The 19,981-nt window shown below is 41.7% G+C and overlaps 3 protein-coding genes across 12 annotated transcripts in view; all 3 read left to right on the forward strand.

The window, feature by feature from the left end:
* Positions 1-4,573, forward strand: part of LOC138948927 (mechanosensory protein 2-like) — a 99,325-nt gene extending 94,752 nt beyond the window's left edge. For all 5 annotated transcript variants that reach the window (XM_070320592.1, XM_070320588.1, XM_070320589.1 and 2 more), the window contains one exon: positions 203-4,573. In XM_070320592.1, coding sequence (XP_070176693.1) covers positions 203-406 — 204 coding nt within the window. In that variant the 3' untranslated portion in view covers positions 407-4,573. The remainder of the gene's footprint in view (positions 1-202) is intronic.
* Positions 4,574-7,554: 2,981 nt separating this feature from the next.
* LOC138948926 (mechanosensory protein 2-like) overlaps positions 7,555-19,981 on the forward strand; it is a 29,241-nt gene continuing 16,814 nt past the window's right edge. Inside the window, exons 1-2 of one of the 6 annotated variants that reach the window (XM_070320586.1) lie at positions 7,555-7,829; positions 18,966-19,100. In XM_070320586.1, coding sequence (XP_070176687.1) covers positions 19,055-19,100 — 46 coding nt within the window. In that variant the 5' untranslated portion in view covers positions 7,555-7,829; positions 18,966-19,054. Of the gene's footprint in view, positions 7,830-11,085; positions 11,246-11,649; positions 11,806-14,068; positions 14,215-15,692; positions 15,789-18,965; positions 19,101-19,981 lie in introns of those variants that run through there. The other 5 variants (XM_070320583.1, XM_070320582.1, XM_070320587.1 and 2 more) reach the window with 5 other exon arrangements.
* LOC138948930 (putative nuclease HARBI1) lies at positions 16,206-18,954 on the forward strand. The gene has a single exon (XM_070320594.1). It carries the CDS (start codon positions 17,339-17,341, stop codon positions 18,107-18,109), a length of 771 nt encoding a protein of 256 aa, XP_070176695.1. The 5' UTR covers positions 16,206-17,338; the 3' UTR covers positions 18,110-18,954.

A 19,981-nucleotide genomic window follows, 5' to 3' on the forward strand; every position in this document is an offset into this window, starting at 1 on the left:
CATTGTACTTTCCTGTCATTCTGCCATAAGTGCAGGAGGATGACTACACCTAAACACGCACACACCTGGGTAGCGCCACTCTTGTTGCTGCTAGCTTTCCACTGGGAGGAAGCGACCCGAATTTCCCAGCATTGGAATAATGAAATAAAATTAAAATGAAGAAAGTATCATCCTTTAACACATTGACGCTCTTCTGCTACAGGTAATCGCCGCGGAAGGAGAGCAGAAGGCCTCGCGCGCCCTGAAAGAGGCTGCCGACGTCATCTCGGAGTCCCCCGCCGCCCTGCAGCTGCGTTACCTGCAGACCCTCAACTCCATCTCTGCCGAGAAGAACTCCACCATCATCTTCCCTCTGCCCATGGACTTGTTGCAGGGATTCATTAAGAAGTCGTCGGAACGCTTGTAGGCCGGGGAAGCAGCATTATCTTGATTTAGCCCCGTGTGAGCTTCGCTGTCACACTGAACGAAACTCAACATTGTCACCCTTCGTTCAGTATGTGACGTCACTTCCATGGGGCTAAATATCGAGTATGCTGGTTAAGGCGAGGGCTCAGCTTGCAACAACAACAAAAACAAAAGTTCAGGGAAGTGGAACTATCTAGATCGTCTTGGGGACATCAAGATGGATATTTGGTGGAAGGGAGGCTACTCAACGCCTATGACTGCCACTGTGGAGGTGGTTGTGTCCTCTGGAGATGATGCATAAGGGAAGAAAATGACCAGTTTTTTGCTTGGGGAGAAATCTTTTGCTTTATTCTAGTAACGGGTGAATCGAATTGTAAGTAGAGACACTTTCAGAGACAAGAAAATGTAGAATTATTTCTTATTTAAATCGGTAAATTGTGTTTCTTAGTGTCAGTGTTAGAAGTTTAAGAACAAAAAGTAAAACGCAGTCTACCGCAAAGTTGTTTTAAAAACATGAAGCTAAGAAAACAACAAAAATAATCACAAATTTATATGAAAAGCAGAAACAATGGGGTTCCTCTGTATCATGGTTATATTCTATGCTTGAGAGTTTTATTTGCTTTCTCTTTCTGTTTCAAGGGGCAGCATAATTTCTTTGTCAACCGCCCTTCATTTGTAAAAGTGATGATAAACTTTTCTAAACATCTGTACCTGTTTCATTATTCCCATGTTGACTGTCAGCTTGTACGGTGTATTGTTGATATTTCTTTTTCACCCTCAAGATAACTCTATTCTAATCCATCCAACTGTCTGTCATACTTGTGTGAATGTGCAGCTGTTGATATGTGAAATCAAATACCATTTAAAAAAGAATCAAAGTTGAAAAAAATATGCCTTGACTACACTAAACTACACAGCAGTAAAGCATGGAGCAATCTAACTGCATCCCTGACCAAAAATTAAATTGATAATAAAAGGCACTCTTGTGGATTTTGTTTGATGCTATAATATTTGCTCAGTTAATTTGTGAAGAAGTGAATTGTAAAATATGTCCTCTTTGGAATAAGAGGTTAAAATTTCAGGACAAAAACTGTTTGGCTAATTCATAGTTTTCTTCCTTTATCTTTCAAAACTTCAGAGCTTGATGATTTTGTGAACGCACTTAAAAATCATGAGGACCCTGTTGACATTTGAGATAGAAGGGCATACAACAAATATGTTAATTTATGTAAATTCCTATGTTGATGATAATGGAGATACAAATAATAGTCTTTCGGATGAGACAAAAAACCGAGGTCCCTTCGTGTGCACTACATTGGGGTGTGCACGTTAAAGATCCCACGATTGACAAAAGGGTCTTTCCTGGCAAAATTGTATAGGCATAGATAACAATGTCCACCAAAATACCCGTGTGACTTGGAATAATAGGCCGTGAAAAGTAGGATATGCGCCGAAATGGCTGCGATCTGCTGGCCGATGTGAATGCATGATGTATTGTGTAAAAAAAAATTCCATCTCACACGGCATAAATAAATCCCTGCGCCTTGAATATGTGTGCGATATAAATTGCATACAAATTTTTAAAAAATTAAAAATAAAAAATCCCTGCGCTTAGAACTGTACCCACGGAATACGCGCGATATAAGCCTCATATTGATTGATTGATGAAATAATGATGGATCAAAGGGGAATTTTACCTTGCACATTTATTGTTTTCTTTGTTTTGACTGAAGTGATTAAAATATTCTTGCCTGTGTACATACATGTACTTGAAAACTACAATTTGTGTTCTCAAAGAAAATTGTCTTTGTATATTGTTGACACTGATGTATACTTCTGATTGGTTCTGTGTTTAGTTTAAACCAGATTAATATTGAATCAGGATATCGTAATGAAAAAACATATGAACACCAAATTCAAGCAATCGCTTATTATTGGTAATTCTTTTTTTGTGTTTTTATCAGATTTCATTATGATAGTACAAAACACTTTGAAGAAAAATGTCAATAGAATGATTTTGGGGGGTATTTTTTTGTGGTATTTGTTAAATGATTCTGATCTGTTAGTGGTTTTTGTTGCTCTTGCTGAGGTTGTTAACAAGACCCTCCCCCATCCTGTACAGACACACACACACACACACATACACACACACACACACACACACACACACACACACACACACACCTTAGCTAGCACATCAACTGTTTAACCACCAACCCCAATAATTTACATCCCAGAACAAAAAAACTCCTGCATTTTGTTCAAATTATACTGAAAACTGATCTTTCTCTCTCAAGCTCCTGCCATAAAATGTATCTCTTCTTTCAGTAGTTTTATTGGGTTTGTTGGTTGTTTTTCTGCAAAATTTTTTAGTTGTTTTGGATACATGTATAACAATTTTTTATTGTTAGAAGAAACGAAGTTGTCAAATTATGGTGTTGTTAAACTTGAAAATGTGCCTGCGTTACTACTTAAAAAAACATGTATGACAAAATATAAAGTAGAAGAAATGTATCAAAATAACAGTACAGTATATTCCTAAACAAACTTGGGTTCCTGATTCTTCCTTATTTCTTTTTTCCCTGTAATTTGTTTTCAGCGCTATTGTCTTGCCTAGAGAATTATATTCATTTTTTGAAATTATATCAAAGTGATAATAGTTTTTTCCCAGTTATTCAGTTCAGTTATTTCTTTGCTTTGGTAGGCTTGTTGTTTCTTGTTTGTTTGTTTCTTTTGGAGTTAAATTGTAAAAATAATGCAACGTAAATTTAATATTAAAAGTCCTACGGTTTTTAGCCATTAAGGACTTGAGTGTTTAATTGTCCGCTTTTACTTGTAAAGTGCAACATTATTTCAGCTAATAATTCTCATTACGGACAGAAAACAGCTAGCCAAGGTGTTGACTTTCGGCATACGTCCATAGTAAAGGGTGCACGCTCTATACCCATGGAAAACATGGCCAGATTTGATGTAGATGAACACAATTATTTTGCACACGAAAGAAGGTTTCTTTAACAATGTTTTCATGGGTCGGATTGTTCCCGTAAATGCCGGAAATCCGGATTCGATTATGGTCTTTGTTTTTTTGTTTTTTTGTTTTTTTCGGTTGAGGGTTCATGACATTTTTCAGTCCCACCCATGTGTTTTGTAGGTATCTATTTCATGCAATGATTAGTTGTATCTATAACAGTGTTTTGTAGGTATGTATTTCATGAAGTGCATAATGAATATTTGGTTTGTGCATCTTGTTGATATGCAGCTAGTGACATCTGTTAAAAAGGATTTGGTGCTATAAAATAGCAGACTGTTACTGAATTAGAGTCGATTTCAAAGAATAAATACAAAGCATGCACAGTGTCACAAAGTGAAGAAGTCATTTTTATTGTCAATTAAATTTAATTGATTACACTTTTTCCCAAAAAACTAAAGCTTCGGTTGCAGGGTTGAAAAACAAATTATGAAAATTGGTAGTATATAATCCAAATCAACTTTCATTCAAATTGGAGCAAGCTATACTCAGCTGTGATTATAATGTTAAATTTAAAGCTGTTATAGTGTGTGCATGTGACGTGTTTGAATGACTGATTTCTTTGACTTTATAGATATTTATACAGTACAGATGTAACAGTAATGAACATAAATTGGTGTATATAAAGGCTTGCGTAATTGCCTGTCAATACTTGTTATCTTTCTCGTTATTTCCATGTACGTCATGTCTCTTTTTCATGCTGTTTTACGCTTTCCAATTTTTGAAGCCAATAATTTTTTTTTAAATTGTTAATTATGAAAAGTACCTACCTGTTTTATATGAAAATGGACGCTCAAATCTTGTATGATTGGAATTGGGTCATGATTGTATTAGAGATTTCTGAGTTTGTTGTTGTCAGCTTCGCAGGAATTGTCATCTTACATGAATCTTTTTACAGAAATGTAATATAGTGCAGTGCTAGTTTTTTGTTTGTTATAAACCAAGAGAAAATGCAAAATCATGAAACCATCATGTAGGGCAATGATTTGTTTCAATTTGGGAAGGAAAGATTGGATAGAATTTGTCTCTTCGTGTAAAGTGCTTATTGTAAACAGATCTAAATGTTAATATCAAGATTTGTAAATATTTGTTCATCTCTCGCAACACGTGTTGTTTAATAAAGTCTCTTTTGTACCTGTAGTGTTGTTGCCCATCGTGTCTGTTGATTTCTCTCTGCATTTATCTGTTTGCCTCTCTACACTGTCCCCCTGTTGATTTCTCTGTATTTATCTCTTAGCCTCTCTACACTGTCCCTCTGTTGATTTCTCTGTATTTATCTGTTAGCCTATCTACACTGTCCCTCTGTTGATTTCTCTGTATTTATCTGTTAGCCTATCTACACTGTCCCTCTGTTGATTTCTCTGTATTTATCTCTTAGCCTCTCTACACTGTCCCTCTGTTGATTTCTCTCTGCATTTATCTGTTAGCCTATCTACACTGTCTCTCTGTTGATTTCTCTCTGCATTTATCTGTTTGCCTCTCTACACTGTCCCTCTGTTGATTTCTCTGTATTTATCTGTTTGCCTATCTACACTGTCCCTCTGTTGATTTCTCTCTGTATTTATCTGTTTGCCTATCTACACTGTCCCTCTGTAAATTTCTCTGTATTTATCTGTTTGCCTATCTACACTGTCTCTCTGTTGATTTCTCTCTGTATTTATCTGTTAGCCTATCTACACTGTCTCTCTGTTGATTTCTCTCTGTATTTATCTGTTAGCCTATCTACACTGTCCCTCTGTTGATTTCTCTCTGTATTTATCTGTTAGCCTATCTACACTGTCTCTCTGTTGATTTCTCTCTGTATTTATCTGTTTGCCTCTCTACACTGTCTCTCTCTGTTGATTTCTCTCTGCATTTATCTGTTAGCCTCTCTACACTGTCCCTCTGTTGATTTCTCTCTGTATTTATCTGTTTGCCTCTCTACACTGTCTCTCTGTTGATTTCTCTCTGTATTTATCTGTTTGCCTATCTACACTGTCCCTCTGTTGATTTCTCTCTGTATTTATCTGTTTGCCTCTCTACACTGTCCCTCTGTTGATTTCTCTCTGCATTTATCTGTTTGCCTCTCTACACTGTCTCTCTGTTGATTTCTCTCTGCATTTATCTGTTTGCCTCTCTACACTGTCCCTCTGTTGATTTCTCTGTATTTATCTGTTTGCCTCTCTACACTGTCCCTCTGTTGATTTCTCTCTGTATTTATCTGTTTGCCTCTCTACACTGTCTCTCTGTTGATTTCTCTCTGCATTTATCTGTTTGCCTCTCTACACTGTCCCTCTGTTGATTTCTCTCTGTATTTATCTGTTTGCCTCTCTACACTGTCTCTCTGTTGATTTCTCTGTATTTATCTGTTTGCCTCTCTACACTGTCTCTCTGTTGATTTCTCTGTATTTATCTGTTAGCCTCTCTACACTGTCTCTCTGTTGATTTCTCTGTATTTATCTGTTTGCCTCTCTACACTGTCTCTCTGTTGATTTCTCTGTATTTATCTGTTTGCCTCTCTACACTGTCTCTCTGTTGATTTCTCTCTGCATTTATCTGTTTGCCTCTCTACACTGTCTCTCTGTTGATTTCTCTGTATTTATCTGTTTGCCTCTCTACACTGTCTCTCTGTTGATTTCTCTCTGCATTTATCTGTTTGCCTCTCTACACTGTCCCTCTGTTGATTTCTCTCTGCATTGATCTGTTTGCCTATCTACACTGTCTCTATCTCTGTCGCGAACTTTCTGTCTTCACACCTTCACCCTCAATTCACACCCACTCTCCCCGCGAAATACTACATAGACATGCAACTTCTGTCTCTTAGCTATAGGTTCTGTCTTGATCTTTTACTCCTTTGACTTCCTATGTTGTCAACATTGTTTGTGTGTGTGTGTGTGTGTGTGTGTGTGTGTGTGTGTGTGACTTGAAATTATCATATATATATATGTGATGCTATACCTTCACATAGAAGGTATCAAGAAAGCCATATCATGTACTCAACTCTATCTCTCCCTCTCTCCTTTCTCTCTCTCTCTCTCTCTCTCTCTCTCTCTCTCTCTCTCTCTCTCTCTCTCTATCCCTCCCTCCCTCTCTCTCCCTCCCTCTCTCTCTTTCTCTCTTCTTGGTTTAAACAACATTTTATTCAAAATTCTTCGCATGACTTCAAGCAGAACAAAGCACCGTGACGTCAGTGACCATGTAACTATTGCAACAATACCGGCAGAAGGGGAATGCGACAACCAATATTTCACAACACGCTTAAAACGATCAATTATTCACAGCTAACAGTGAAAGTACGACCAAACCACAGGCACCGTCATAGTCTTCCGCAAACAATTTAATTTATCATTTTCGCTGACAGGATAACTGGAACCTCGAGAAAAACAACCATCTTTTTTATTTTTTATTATTAGTAAAAATATAACTTCGTTAACAAAGCCACACACACAAATGGGTCTTCTGCTCTACCCTTCTTCTTTTGTTTGTTTGTTTGCTTAACGCCCAGCCGACCACGAAGGGCCAAATCAGGGCGGTGCTGCTTTGACATAATATAACGTGCGCCACACACAAGGCAGAAGTCGCAGCACAGGCTTCATGTCTCACCCAGTCACATTATTCTGACACCGGACCAACCAGTCCGGGCACTAACCCCATAATGCCAGACGCCAGGCGGAGCAGCCACTAGATTGCCAATTTTAAAGTATGACCCGTCCGGGGTTCGAACCAACGACCTCCCGATCACGGGGCGGACGCCTTACCACTAGGCCAACCGTGCCGGTCCCTTCTTCTTTTCAAATTTTCTATTCATATTTGAAAAAGTATCGCCAGTATTTCCGTAATGTCAGTTACAGTTACTCTCTCTCCAGTTTAAAACTAAGATTATCTCACTTCTCTATTTTATAATTTTATCTTTTGTTTTGTTTTGCCAGTAATAATTCGAGCGCCTGTATCATAACACACTATATTTGACCCCAATAAGTACATAATTCATCGATCGCACAGAATGATTATGTCAGTTTCACGATTATCAGATTTCAATACAGTGGTTTTGGCACGAGTTAGCAGGCATTGCATTATTGGAAATCAAGCGGCCGCCTAGCCGGTTTGTGAGCGTTCTTCTTTTCACTCCGCCAGTGTTGTGGCTAATGCTGCCATGGCCACCACCCTTTGAACTAAGTGTAGCTGACCGCGGCGGCAAAGGGGATTGCCTAAGTGAAAGGACTGGACGGATTATTATTGTGCCAGGTGTATTTCGACATCGCTGGGTTTTACGTGAAGCCAAGGCAAAAAAGAGAGGTTGCGTCCTTGTGAAAGTCTGAAGACAGTTTACTAGTTTTACTAGTTTCCAGACGACTCTGCGTCAGTACAGTGCAGTGTGACTGAAACTGACTCAGTGAGAGACACACAACTTATACAGGTAGGTCAATTGTGCTGTGTTTTGCCATTTTGATGTTTCAGCTAGACGGGTTTTTTTTAATAGCGTCACAAATTCGTCAAATGTTTAGTGAATTGTTAAACAACGATAAGCATATGAGTGTGTGTGCGTGCGTACGGTGTGTGTGTGTGTGCGTGCATGCGTGCGTGCCGTGTGAGTGTGTGTGTGTGTGTGTTCCGCGGGCTGGGATCGTTTGTTGTCTGGGATTTTGTTTTGTTTTGTCTGTTTTGCGTTGTACTGGTATCCGCACCTAACATGATTGAGTGCCGGGGTACTTCACTGATAACTAGACTCTGGACTAACTTTGTGCTCGTGCTGTCAGGTATGTTGTTATCAGCGAGTTACTGCACGACTAATTAGGTACACGTGCACAATATACCGCTCTTAAGTAGTGCGTCTGGACACGCTTCAGCTATGACCACACACACACACACAGACAGACAGACACACACACACACACACACACACTGCACGCACACACACACACACACACACACACACACACACACACACACACACACACACACACTAAGCGCGCGCACAGTGACGTATAGTCGTCGGAGGTTATCGTCAGCTTTAATTTAATTGTAAGAAAAAAAATTCAGATAGAGGCCTACTGCTCAATGATCGACTGTGCTCAGTCGTAGTAATAGTCATTGGATTATTACTTGCCAGCTCAGTCAACAAGTTCCCCCCGCGGGTTAGGGGGAAGAATTTACCCGATGCTCCCCAGCATGTCGTAAGAGGCGACTAACGGATTCTGTTTCTCTTTTTACCATTGTTAAGTGTTTCTTGTATGGAATATAGTCAATTTTTGTAAAGATTTTAGTCAAGCAGTATGTAAGAAATGTTAAGTCCTTTTTACTGGAAACTTGCATTCTCCCAGTAAGGTCATATATTGTACTACGTTGCAAGCCCCTGGAGCAAATTTTTGATTAGTGCCTTTGTGAAGAAGAAACAATTGACAAGTGGCTCTATCCCATCTCCCCCTTTCCCCGTCGCGATATAACCTTCGTGGTTGAAAACGACGTTAAACACCAAATAAAGAAAGAAAGAAAGAAAGTCAACAAGTCAACAAGTCAACAAATCATTCTGACGTGGAATAAAAAAATTAAAAAAACTGAATTGTGTCACACTTGGCCAACGACAGGAATGACTTTTTGCCTGTAGCTCAGTCAAGCAGAACAAAGACTATTTCTCAAGACACTCACGTGAGACCAGGAGACTGGGCGACCATTTACGTCATAGGCGCTATAGGCATTGCTCAATCTTTATAATGCGCGCGACTATTTTGGTCCATGCGGTACCCTCCACCCCCCCACCCCACCCCCCTACACACACACACACACACACACACACACACACACACACACACACACACAAACAGACACTTACACCCTCTGCCCCTTTTCTGATTACATGTAGGTCGTATATGGGTGTGTTTGTGGTTTCGAAGTAGGTCGGCTTTTAGGTTAGGGGGAATACCCGGCCAAAAATACTCTTTGGCAAACCTTCCCCTGTAGCGTTTGGTCTAACTGCAATGTGACATGGCGTCATGTAGTTTATCAATCTTTTGATTCAATGATACCTCGTTCTAATCTATGACGGCATAGGCCTACCGAGTTGCACAATCTGGAAGGGGTAGTAGCTAGGCTATAAACTCAATCTCAATACAATTTACAGTGTCAGTCAGTCAGTCCTATCAGCCTTGAGCTCTCGTTGGAGCCAGCACAAACCTTGTAGTTGGGAAAAAGTGTCCAAAAACAGGATCAGCTTTACTTTCTTATACAACCGATATTACTTGGCCGTGTCGCTTTTGTGAAAGCTTCGTGCATCGTTGGCCTCTGTTCTTCCGCTTGTAGCTGAAACGCATCGCAGAACGTCAAACAGCTCAGGTAAGGAGGAAAAATAAACGTACAGCATACTGTGAATGGCCGACTCGATCGTACCACACAAAAACCGAGGATCTTAATATATCTTAATATAATCAGTGATAAAGACCCAACCATAGGCACATGACACTTGAAGAACTCAAATCTAGCTCTCCTTATCAATACCTTTGTTTACTTCACCACAGAGTGAACAAGACAAAGAGAGATGGGGGGGGGGCGGATATTCTTTTCGTTTTCTGAAGAAAGCGACAGACCTGCCCTCCCACCCCCTCCCCCCACCTCACACACACACACACACACACACACACACACACACACACACACACACTGCACACACACACACACACACACACACACACACATACGTACACGTACACTGGCACATACACTGGCACACACACGCACACACACACACACACAATGCACACACACACACACACTCACTGCACACACACACACACACACACACACACACACACACACGTTTGGCATAACCAATCTACATTAAATGTACACAAATTAACGTTTGCCATTGACAAAAAACAACAAGAGGAATATCTAAGATACTGGACAAAAGAAAAATCAGATACATATTCCAGACTTAAGTTTTATTCTATGATCAGTAAATCTTACGAAATGCAGTCATACTTGATACAAATTAAGAATAATAAACACAGAAAGATGTTAAGCAGATTAAGGACTAGCACACATTGTTTAAAAATTGAAAGTGGAAGATATCAGAATATTCCTAAAGAAAATCGTCTTTGTATTGAATGCAATGTCATAGAAGATGAAATACATTTTCTAGATAAATGCAATAAATATGTTAAATTAAGGGATGAATTTAAAGAAGATGCTTCACATATCAATATGAAAAGTAACTTATTTTTAGAAGACGAAGTTCAAGTTCGTCTTGGCAAATTTGTTACGGATTGTTTTAGCATTGTATAATGCATTATTTGTTGTTTGTTGTGTCAATAACTTTACTGGTTCGTGACAATAAACATTATTCTATTCTATTCTATTCTATTCTATTCTATTCTATTCTATTCACACACATATACGTACACGTACACTGGCACATACACTGGCATACACACGCACACACACACACACACACACACACACACACACACACACACACACACAGACACACACACACACACACACACACGGTAGAAAGAGAGAGAGAGAGGCAGACAGAGACAAAATCGCACTCTAAATATAGGCCGAATAACTCGTTTTGTTCATCACGGAACTGAGCAACATCTAGTGCCTGTGGTTGTCAACGATTCATTATTGTTTGAGCCATTTTGTGCTGCGTTTAAAAATATCTCCATTCACTACGAAGATCTAGCAAACGGCTTGAACTTGGCGTTGCATTGTGTCAGTTTTTGTTTCCCTGTGACATGAAAGCAGACATAGTGGCTGATACTGTGAAAGGCAACATATAACACGAGGTTCTGGTTGCTGAAAAATTCCGATACGAAGTTGATACGTAATAAGGTAAAAAGGATTGCTCTTTTCTCTTGTTTGTTTTCTTGTTTCTCGATTGCTTATATATCACGGGCCTGTATCTGACGTGTAGGTCCGTGGCTTATATTCTTGTTTCAAAAGTTATCCACTGCTTGTTGCACAGACGTGCTCTAGTTTCAGCTAACATTGAAAAACTTGTTACCAGTTTATATATCTGATAATATGTATATAAGCATTTGAATCTAGGCTGGTACATGTATACGCGTAATAATAGCTAGGTCTGTGAAATGAAATCAGTATAACATCCGGAGCTTTCATTTGCATGCATTTATGAACCGTATCACTGATCGAGTCAGTGTAGACATTCACTGCATCCGTGTGCTGTCTACATAGGCTATCATGTGTCACAAGGCATACTGCGTATATATGGCATGGGGGGTGTGTGTGTGTGTTTGCGACATACACGCTGCTGTGTATTGTAAAGGGTGCGTCAGTCAAGATTGACATCATGTGAGTAAGGTGGCTTTACATACTTGTCTTTCATTGAAGGCGATCTTTTCAGTGCTGCGACTGTTGTTTGTGCGTTGAAGGTGAGTGTTGTTGTTTACTGAAGGATTTTGATGCTAGGAAATAGCTGTATTTTTCAGGGTTTGTAGTGGCTGTGATCTTGTGGGTACCGTCGGACGGTGTGATTGAACGAATTTGTCACAATCTGTGATCAGTTGTTAGCGTTGTTGCACATCATCAGCTATTATTGTTCCTGTTCGTTTTCTTAGTCTTCTTCTTCGTCTTGTTGTTGCTGCTGCTTCTATTGTTGTTGTTGTTGTTGTTGTTGTTGTTGTTGTTGTTGTTGTTGTTGTTGTTGTTGTTGTTGTTGTTGTTGTTGTTGTTGTTGGTGGTGGTGGTTGTTTTTGTCCGTAACAATTTATACATCCTGTCGGAGTCAGTCTTGCCATCTATGTCGTCTAACCATGTGTTTGTCGTAGGTTCCTCAAGCCGCGTAGGGTGAGGAGTGACTTTACTGCAGGCAGGTTTCACAATCTCCAATTACAGACTTCCTTTTTTTAACCACAAAATCAATCTCGACACAGACCTTTGAAATTAAGTTTTTATATAAAGCCTGACACCACCTTGGATGGTAACAAGAAAAAAAAAACTCGTATGCAGACTCTTACATGTCGAGATATGTGATTACATTTTTCTGTACTCTATTAAACCAATTAATATTAATCGACTTCAAAGGAATTTGATGCCCATCTTTTAAAAAAAGAAGAAATATTGCTCAGAAGCATTTGCCGACAATTCTTTCTCTCCTAAACACACACACACACACACACACACACACAAACACACACACACACACACACACACAAGCAAACAAACACACACACACACACACACACACACACACACACACACACACACTATTCAAAGCCAAACACGTGAGAGAACAATAGAAAAGATCGATTGTGGCGATCGAGTAGCAGAACGATACTGATCAATGCACATTATTTAACTAGTGTCACAATGCCGAGCATCGTGTCTCAGTAACGAGGGTAACGATTAGCAAACCACACTCCTCTCGGCTTATCTGCAGCATCGCGGTGTGTAAACTTTCAGACAAACGGTTGCTTGGCATGGCAATATTATGCTGCACGGTTATAGTTCTGGAGTAGGTGTTGTGATCGACCGAGAAATCCATGATAGTGAAAGCTTCGTGGCTTGACGTTCACTGCTCTGTCACAAACTATAACGGTTCATGTAATTGTAAAACTGATTTTTGTTATAGAGCTCTAGTAGTGCAGTCTTAGGACTCTTTACACGCACAAAAACACATTGGACATGAAAATTCCACATTTTGCCCATATCAAAATAAAGTTCAGGCAAAAGCATGGCACTGACGAAATCATGGACCATACCATACGTTTATGTATATATATAGCACCCATATTAAATAACAGAGGTTGTTATAATTCTTAAACCGGTTTATCCGCGACCTTGTATCCCCCCTCTCTCTCTCTCTCTCTCTCTCTCTCTCTCTCTCTCTCTCTCTCTCTCTCTCTCTCTCTCTCTCTCTCTCTCTCTCTACCCCCATCCCTCTCTCTCTCTATCATCTCTCTCGACATTCTCTCTCTCTCTCTCTCTCTCTCTCTCTCTCTCTCTCTCTCTCTCGCGCGCGCTCTGATTGGGTTTGGTGGGGAGGGAAGGTGGGGGCCGGGGGGGGGGGGGGGGGTCTTTGCCTTTACTTAACCTCACCAGGTTTAATCTATAGAATTCCACACCTCACTCATCGAGGCAGTGGGCCGGCCCATCAACGTTGAATCGATCAAGCACCCAACACGCAAAGCCGGGTGGCAGCACAAACACAGAGCTTGTCCCAAAATAACAACCTCCCTGGCTCGATTGTGTTTACCCAAGCTTGTCGAAACAGCCCGTAACTAACGTATTGAAAACACGTCATGCCAGTGTGCTGGACAGTGATGCTTGTACTGCTTTCTAAGCGTGACGGAACTTGTGACCTATACCTACCTGTTTACGCGAGGTATTGCAAGGAACTGTAGGTACATGTATACCAGTACCCAACTCTGTACACCTGTAGACTTCAGTCTTGTGTTGTCGTGAAGAGGTGTACTCACCTGTACCCCTTCTAGGTGTGGTGCAGGACCTGTGACTTATAGCCACCCCAGTCAGTGTTTGCACACATACCTTGAGTGTGTGTTGTCCGGTCGATCTGTGGGCAGTGTCCTACTCTACCCTGTACAGTGACTGTGCAGAAAACACAGCTAGCTAGCGATAACCAGGCTACATTACACCGCTGTTGACCGTACACCGCATGTGTTCAGTACGTGTATTGGTTTTAGTGGACAAACGCACAGACAATCGATAGCCTTGGGTACGTGTGTGACTTTACAGTCTGGAGTGCTAATTGGTGACCCAAGTTGTGTTGAAACCAGCGTGACGGAGTTGTCATGGCGGAATGACGACGCAAGGAGGAAACTGTAAGATATTGTTTGGTCTAGTTGCCTTTGACAGTTGTGGTTTTTGTGGTTTTTGTGGTGGTGGTGGTGGTGGTGGTCGTGTGGTGTTTGATACAAGTAAAGTTTGGTCACGTTACCCTAAACCAACATATATTTTTATTTGGCCTTATCGAAAATAAATTTGTAAACAAGTTTCAGTTTGTGACTCCTTGCAAGGTCAATATAACTTGGTAAAATCACAAATAGATAGATGCCCGGATAATACATCGCTGAAAGCCCGAGGGCATCTGTGCACCTGGAAATGACAAGCATAATGACTTTAATACACAGAAGTAAGTGATAGTAATGAAATTAAAAAAAATGTATCTAGTTTCTGAAAAGAGTATGCAAATCTGAAAATAGGATTAACGTCGGCTGTGATCTCGTGGAATCTGAGTTTTTCCTGTTGACATGAGCTGTTCTTTTGTGATCTTGAAAGTGTTAGATGAAAAGCTTGAAACCTTAAAATAAAATTAAAATAAAAAAAGAACAAAAAGTAAAGGTTGGTCGACAATACTAGAGGGAAGTGTTTTGGGCTGGTGGCAGACTGGTGAATTGTGTGAGTGAGGGGTGGGGGGGGGGGGGGGGAACTGAAGGGCCGCATGTGCGTGCTTGTGGCATGTGTGTGTGTATCACTGTGTGTGTATCACTGTGTCAGTGTGTGTGTGTGTGTGTGTGTGTGAGTGTGTGTGTGTGTGTGTGTGTGTGTGTGTGACAGTGTGTGTGTGTCACAATGTGTATGTGTGTCACTGACAATGTGTGAGTGTGTGTGTGTCAGTGTGAGACAGTGTACGTGTGTGTGTGTGTGTGACAGTGTACGTGTGTGTGTGTTACAGTATATGTGTGTATTACAATGTGTATGTGTGTGAGTGTGTGTGTCACAGTGTGTTTGTGACAGTGTGTGTGTGTGTCACAGTGGTTGTGTGTGTTTTCCAGCTCAGTCAGTATGCATTTTTCCCTCCATTTGTGAGTGGGCCGGTGTAACACGAGAAAATTACTCCCACGAGATTTTTACTCCGGAGTAAACATTTCGTACGAAAAAGTTACTCCCTTTACGAAAAAAAGCACTCCCCCATTACACGAGAAAATTACTCCCCAAGACAGGTGAGTTCCGAGTAAACATTTCGTACAAAAATGTTACTCCCCTGACGAATAAATAACGAATAAATTACTTCACCCCAACACAAGCAATTTAACTTCCCATGCCAGGTGTACGACATTTTTACTCCCTTGTCCCCTGTTAGTCTTGGTGGTGGAAGGGATGGAAGGAGGGTAGCGCGACATTCGTGTGCGCGAGACCACTTATTGGCATTATCCCTTCTACTCCGTCACGGCGGAGGGCTGACCGTGCACCCAAAAGCGGACTCAACCAAATGGGTATTTTTTGAAAGCTTTGGGCCTGCCGAACATAAAAATCGATGTTAACAAGAAATATTCAAGGGCGCACTTTCTCTTTTCAGTCAAAATTCAACTATACCCTGAAGAGTGATGCACGAGCATTTCAGACGCTTGCCTCTGAAAAAAGAAGTTCTCAGTCAAATTACGAACTCAAACTGGTACGTTTTACATATAAATGTGTTAGTTGGTATCTTTTGATTATCACAAAACCATTTGCGACTGCTTTGGCCGAGGATGCTGGTGACAGTATCATTATTATGAACCCTACCCTAAATCCAGGAAAGACGTCGTCCAAAATGTAGGTAAGTTTTGATTAAAAATAAATTCACACAAGACTAGTATTGTTGTTTGGCTTCAATGGATATATTTTCGTCAAGTATGATGTCTTTACATAATATCTGTAAAATATGAATGGATTTGAACTATATACTATGTCACTATGACCTTCCAATCTTCCTAACCCCCAGCCCAGTAAAGCGTGCGAGTCGTTTCCTGAACAAATGTCGCTTTGTGGTGCGAGTTCAGTGTGACATGATTAGTTTCCAGAACCCCATTTCTGACTTTCGAAGTTTATCTACATACATTTAGCAATGCACGAGCAAAATATGACAACTTAATGGTGCCTTTTGGTTTAATGCTATGGGCCGTACGTTATAGGTAAGTTATGCGATCGTTCACACACGTTCACACACGTTACTAATGCGTCGACGTACGTCGAGATAATTGTAAACGTACCCAAAACAACGTATCTCTAACCTATGAGTAACGTGCTTTGAACGTATGTCGAACGTATCTCCAACGCATATTAGGGAGATTTAATAAACGAAACGTCGGGACGTTTCGTTTTGAAGTTGTGGTAAACGTCATCATTTCGGGGGTCTCTCGCTGGAAAGGTGAAGGTCAACTGAAACGGAACGTGGAACGTCAAAACGCAGTCACGTTTTCCACCCCCAAAAAACGAACAATATTTCGTCAACTTTTGTGAGTATTTTTGCACACTAACAGGTTTATTTGTTGGCCATTTTATGCATTGCTAGATTCATCAACCCTTTCACAGTCTTTCAGCGCTGAGAATGTGTTCATTGGAGGTAGACAACTGTTGTGAACTGAAATATTTTGAAGGGTGCTGATCCTGGTACATTTATCCAACTTCATGGTGAAGAAAGCAAATGGCGAAGCAGAAGTAGGTCATCGCATCGAATTTTTATTCTGGCTTCGTATGTGATTTTGTATAAACAAAGTCTGTGTGATTTATTTGGACTGAAAATAATCAAAGTATGCCCGATTCTGGACCACCTCCTAGGGTTTTTTTTCCATTCTGATCGAGGACAGACGTGATAATTTCACTTGAAGATTTATCGCCCTTCCTTCATTCCGAAACGAAACGTGAATACATCTAAATCTTGTCTGCGGCCTATGCCGTCTCGTTTCACGTTCCGTTTCGCGGGGTGACTCATTCACCAAACGAAACGAGCTGCAAAACGAAACGTGCTGTCCTTTGAATCTCCCTACTGACGTATGTAGACGTTTTGAACATGTTCCGGACGACCACAGAACGTACTGAACGTGTTTCTAACTTACAGCTGCCATACAAAAGCGTATTGGCAGCGTTTATGGGGCATTGGTATATAAAGATGGGGTTCGCAGGTGGAAACCGCCAGTACTCCTCAAGACTCCCTGGTGAGCAGATGTCCATGTAATCCGAGAGATGGAAGATCCGGCAAGGCTGAGACGAGAATACCCACTAGCTGTCCTCCAACATCAGCATGACCTAATCGATTTGACACTGTACCAGGTGCGTGCCAGTAGACGAAGGAGATCAAGAGGTGAACGGGGAAGAAGGAACTGGGTGAGGCCATGGATCGGGAGGCGACGGCAGTTTGGCATGTATGACCAGCTAATGGTGGAACTCCGTAACGAGGACCATGCATCCTTCACCAACTTTCTGCGAATATCTCCAGCGATGTTCGACGAGCTGCTGGCCAGAGTGGGTCCAAGGATAACCAAGCAGTACACCTTCTACAGGGATCCGCTTGAGCCTGGCATGAAGTTGGCCCTAACTTTACGCCACCTTGCCTCTGGGAACAAGTATGCCTCGATGAAGTTCGGATGGAGGGTCCCTCACAACACCCAGTCCCTTGTGGTCAGAGATGTCTGTCAAGCCATTATTGACGAATATGTGGATGAGGTGCTGGTCTGCCCAAGTACTCCGGAGAGTTGGCGCGCCGTAGCTGATAAGTTCTTCCAAAGATGGAACTTTCCCAATACATGTGGGGCACTTGATGGGAAGCACGTGGCCTGCCGCTGTCCCCCAAAGAGTGGGAGTCTATACTTCAACTACAAAGGATTCTACTCCATTGTTCTGATGGCGCTTGTAGATGCCGACTACAAATTCATTTGGGCAGATATTAGTGGTACTGGATCAGCATCAGATGCGCAGATATACAATTCCTGTGAGCTGAAGGAATGCGTACCCTAGGTTTTCCTGACCCTGAGCCTCTTCCGAACGACAACGAGGATGTGCCCTACTTCTTCATCATCGGTGACGATGCCTTCACCCTTTTTTCTTTCTTTTTTTTTCAAGTCTATAGGCTACGACATGTGATCGTCGGCGATACGCTGCATACGTTATGCATACGTTAGACTATCGGTTGGACATAAGTTGTGAACGCCGGCAACACGTTAAGCATTCGTTGGTATACGTTATCTATAGTATAAGTTATCGAAATCTTCTATATACGTTATTATCACGATATGTGTACGTCAAACTCGTTATGAATACGCTATGTATACGCTCAGCTCGTTATAAATACGCTATGGATACGCCCAAAATTGAAAAAACATGGATAGTTCAGCGTACGCCATGCGTTTTAGGGAAAGTTTGATACGTCGGCATACGCTGGCTAATACGTTAAGGTGTGACAGGGCCATAACACTACGACTGTACACTATCCTGTTTATTACACCCCCGGTATAGGGGTGTGTATAGGTTTCACTCGATGTGTTTGTTTGTTTGTTTGTTTGTTTGTGTGTTTGTGTGTTTGTGTTCGCAAGTAGATCTCAAGAATGAACGGACCGATCGTCACCAAACTTGGTGAACAGGTTCTATACATTCCTGAGACGGTCCTTACAAACATTGGGACCAGTCAAACACACGGTTAGGGAGTTATTGGTGGATTAAAATTATACAACGACTTATAGAGGGACACCCCCGTTGGTCAAAGGGAAATAACCATTCTCACTGCCACCAACTGAGAAGGTTATTTCCCTTTGACGGGGGTGTTTTTCCTATCGGAGGAATTTCTTGTTATCATGTGTCTCTCTCTCTGTTGCAGTTGGCTCATCTCGAGTGATAGCTTTACCTGGTGACCGCGCAGAGAGTGACGTCAGTGAGCCACGTGAATACTGTGTCTCGGTCAACAAGATGGCTTCCTCCAGTGGGTCAAAGGTCGGCCCTGGTGGCCGTCGTGGTAGGTCTTTTTCTATTGTTGAACCGGGTGGTACTGAATTGTCGGGTGGAAGGGGATGTTCTGTGAATTTCAATGGAGCATTTCAGGGCACGAGAAAGTGCTCAAGTAGGTAAAAACCAAACTTGGGTCGGATTGGTTAAAATGAAAATGATTCAAGTGCTTGAGCCGCTTTTGTGAAATGTGAACTAATCTGACCCCCTTCTTCTTCTTCTTCTGCGTTCCCGGCCATGCGTCTAGATGTCCAGTCCGGTGTTGAGTGCGAATCCCGCAGTCGGCCGCAGTGATGCCGCTGTCCCCCACAGCTTTTCGCGGAGCTCCACTTCACTCGGCCACGTTTGGCGCCTCAGGGTGTCGAAGGTTGGACAGGCATGCAGTACGTGCTCTGGTGTCTGGGGGCCTGTGCCACACGGGCATTGATCCGTGTGTGAAATCTTCAGGCGATAGAGGTGGGAGAGGAGCTGACAGTGTCCAGTTCTGAGCCTGAATATGGTGACTTGCTGTTTTCGATCCAGCTGGTGGATATCGTCTTCCTCGGCCCCCAGGTGCAGACGTTCCCTCCAGGCGGCTCTGAAGTGACTTCGTAGGAGGGTCTTTTCTTCTCCGTAGGATGAGGGGTGTACTGACTGTTCCAGCTTACTTTCCTCCTCGGAGAGTCTGTCCGCTTCCTCGTTTCCACTGATTCCGCAATGGGAGGGAATCCACTGTAGGACGACAGTGGTTTTGCTGCTGAGGTAGTGCAGTTCCTGCTTTATGTCTTGCAGGATCTGGTCTCTCTCTCTGGTCCGACCCCCAATTCTAATAGTTCCTACTGAGTTGGGCGTATTTTTTACATACCAACAAAAGCTGGAGATGAACGTTTGGTGGGACGGGTGGGGGGGGGG

This window comes from Littorina saxatilis, linkage group LG15 (genome assembly GCF_037325665.1).
Source record: "Littorina saxatilis isolate snail1 linkage group LG15, US_GU_Lsax_2.0, whole genome shotgun sequence".
Taxonomy (NCBI): Eukaryota; Metazoa; Mollusca; class Gastropoda; order Littorinimorpha; family Littorinidae; genus Littorina; species Littorina saxatilis.

Bases quoted from the DNA above. Each gene is read 5' to 3' on its own strand.
- LOC138948930 (XM_070320594.1), top strand. From the start codon at position 17,339: ATGGAAGATCCGGCAAGGCTGAGACGAGAATACCCACTAGCTGTCCTC.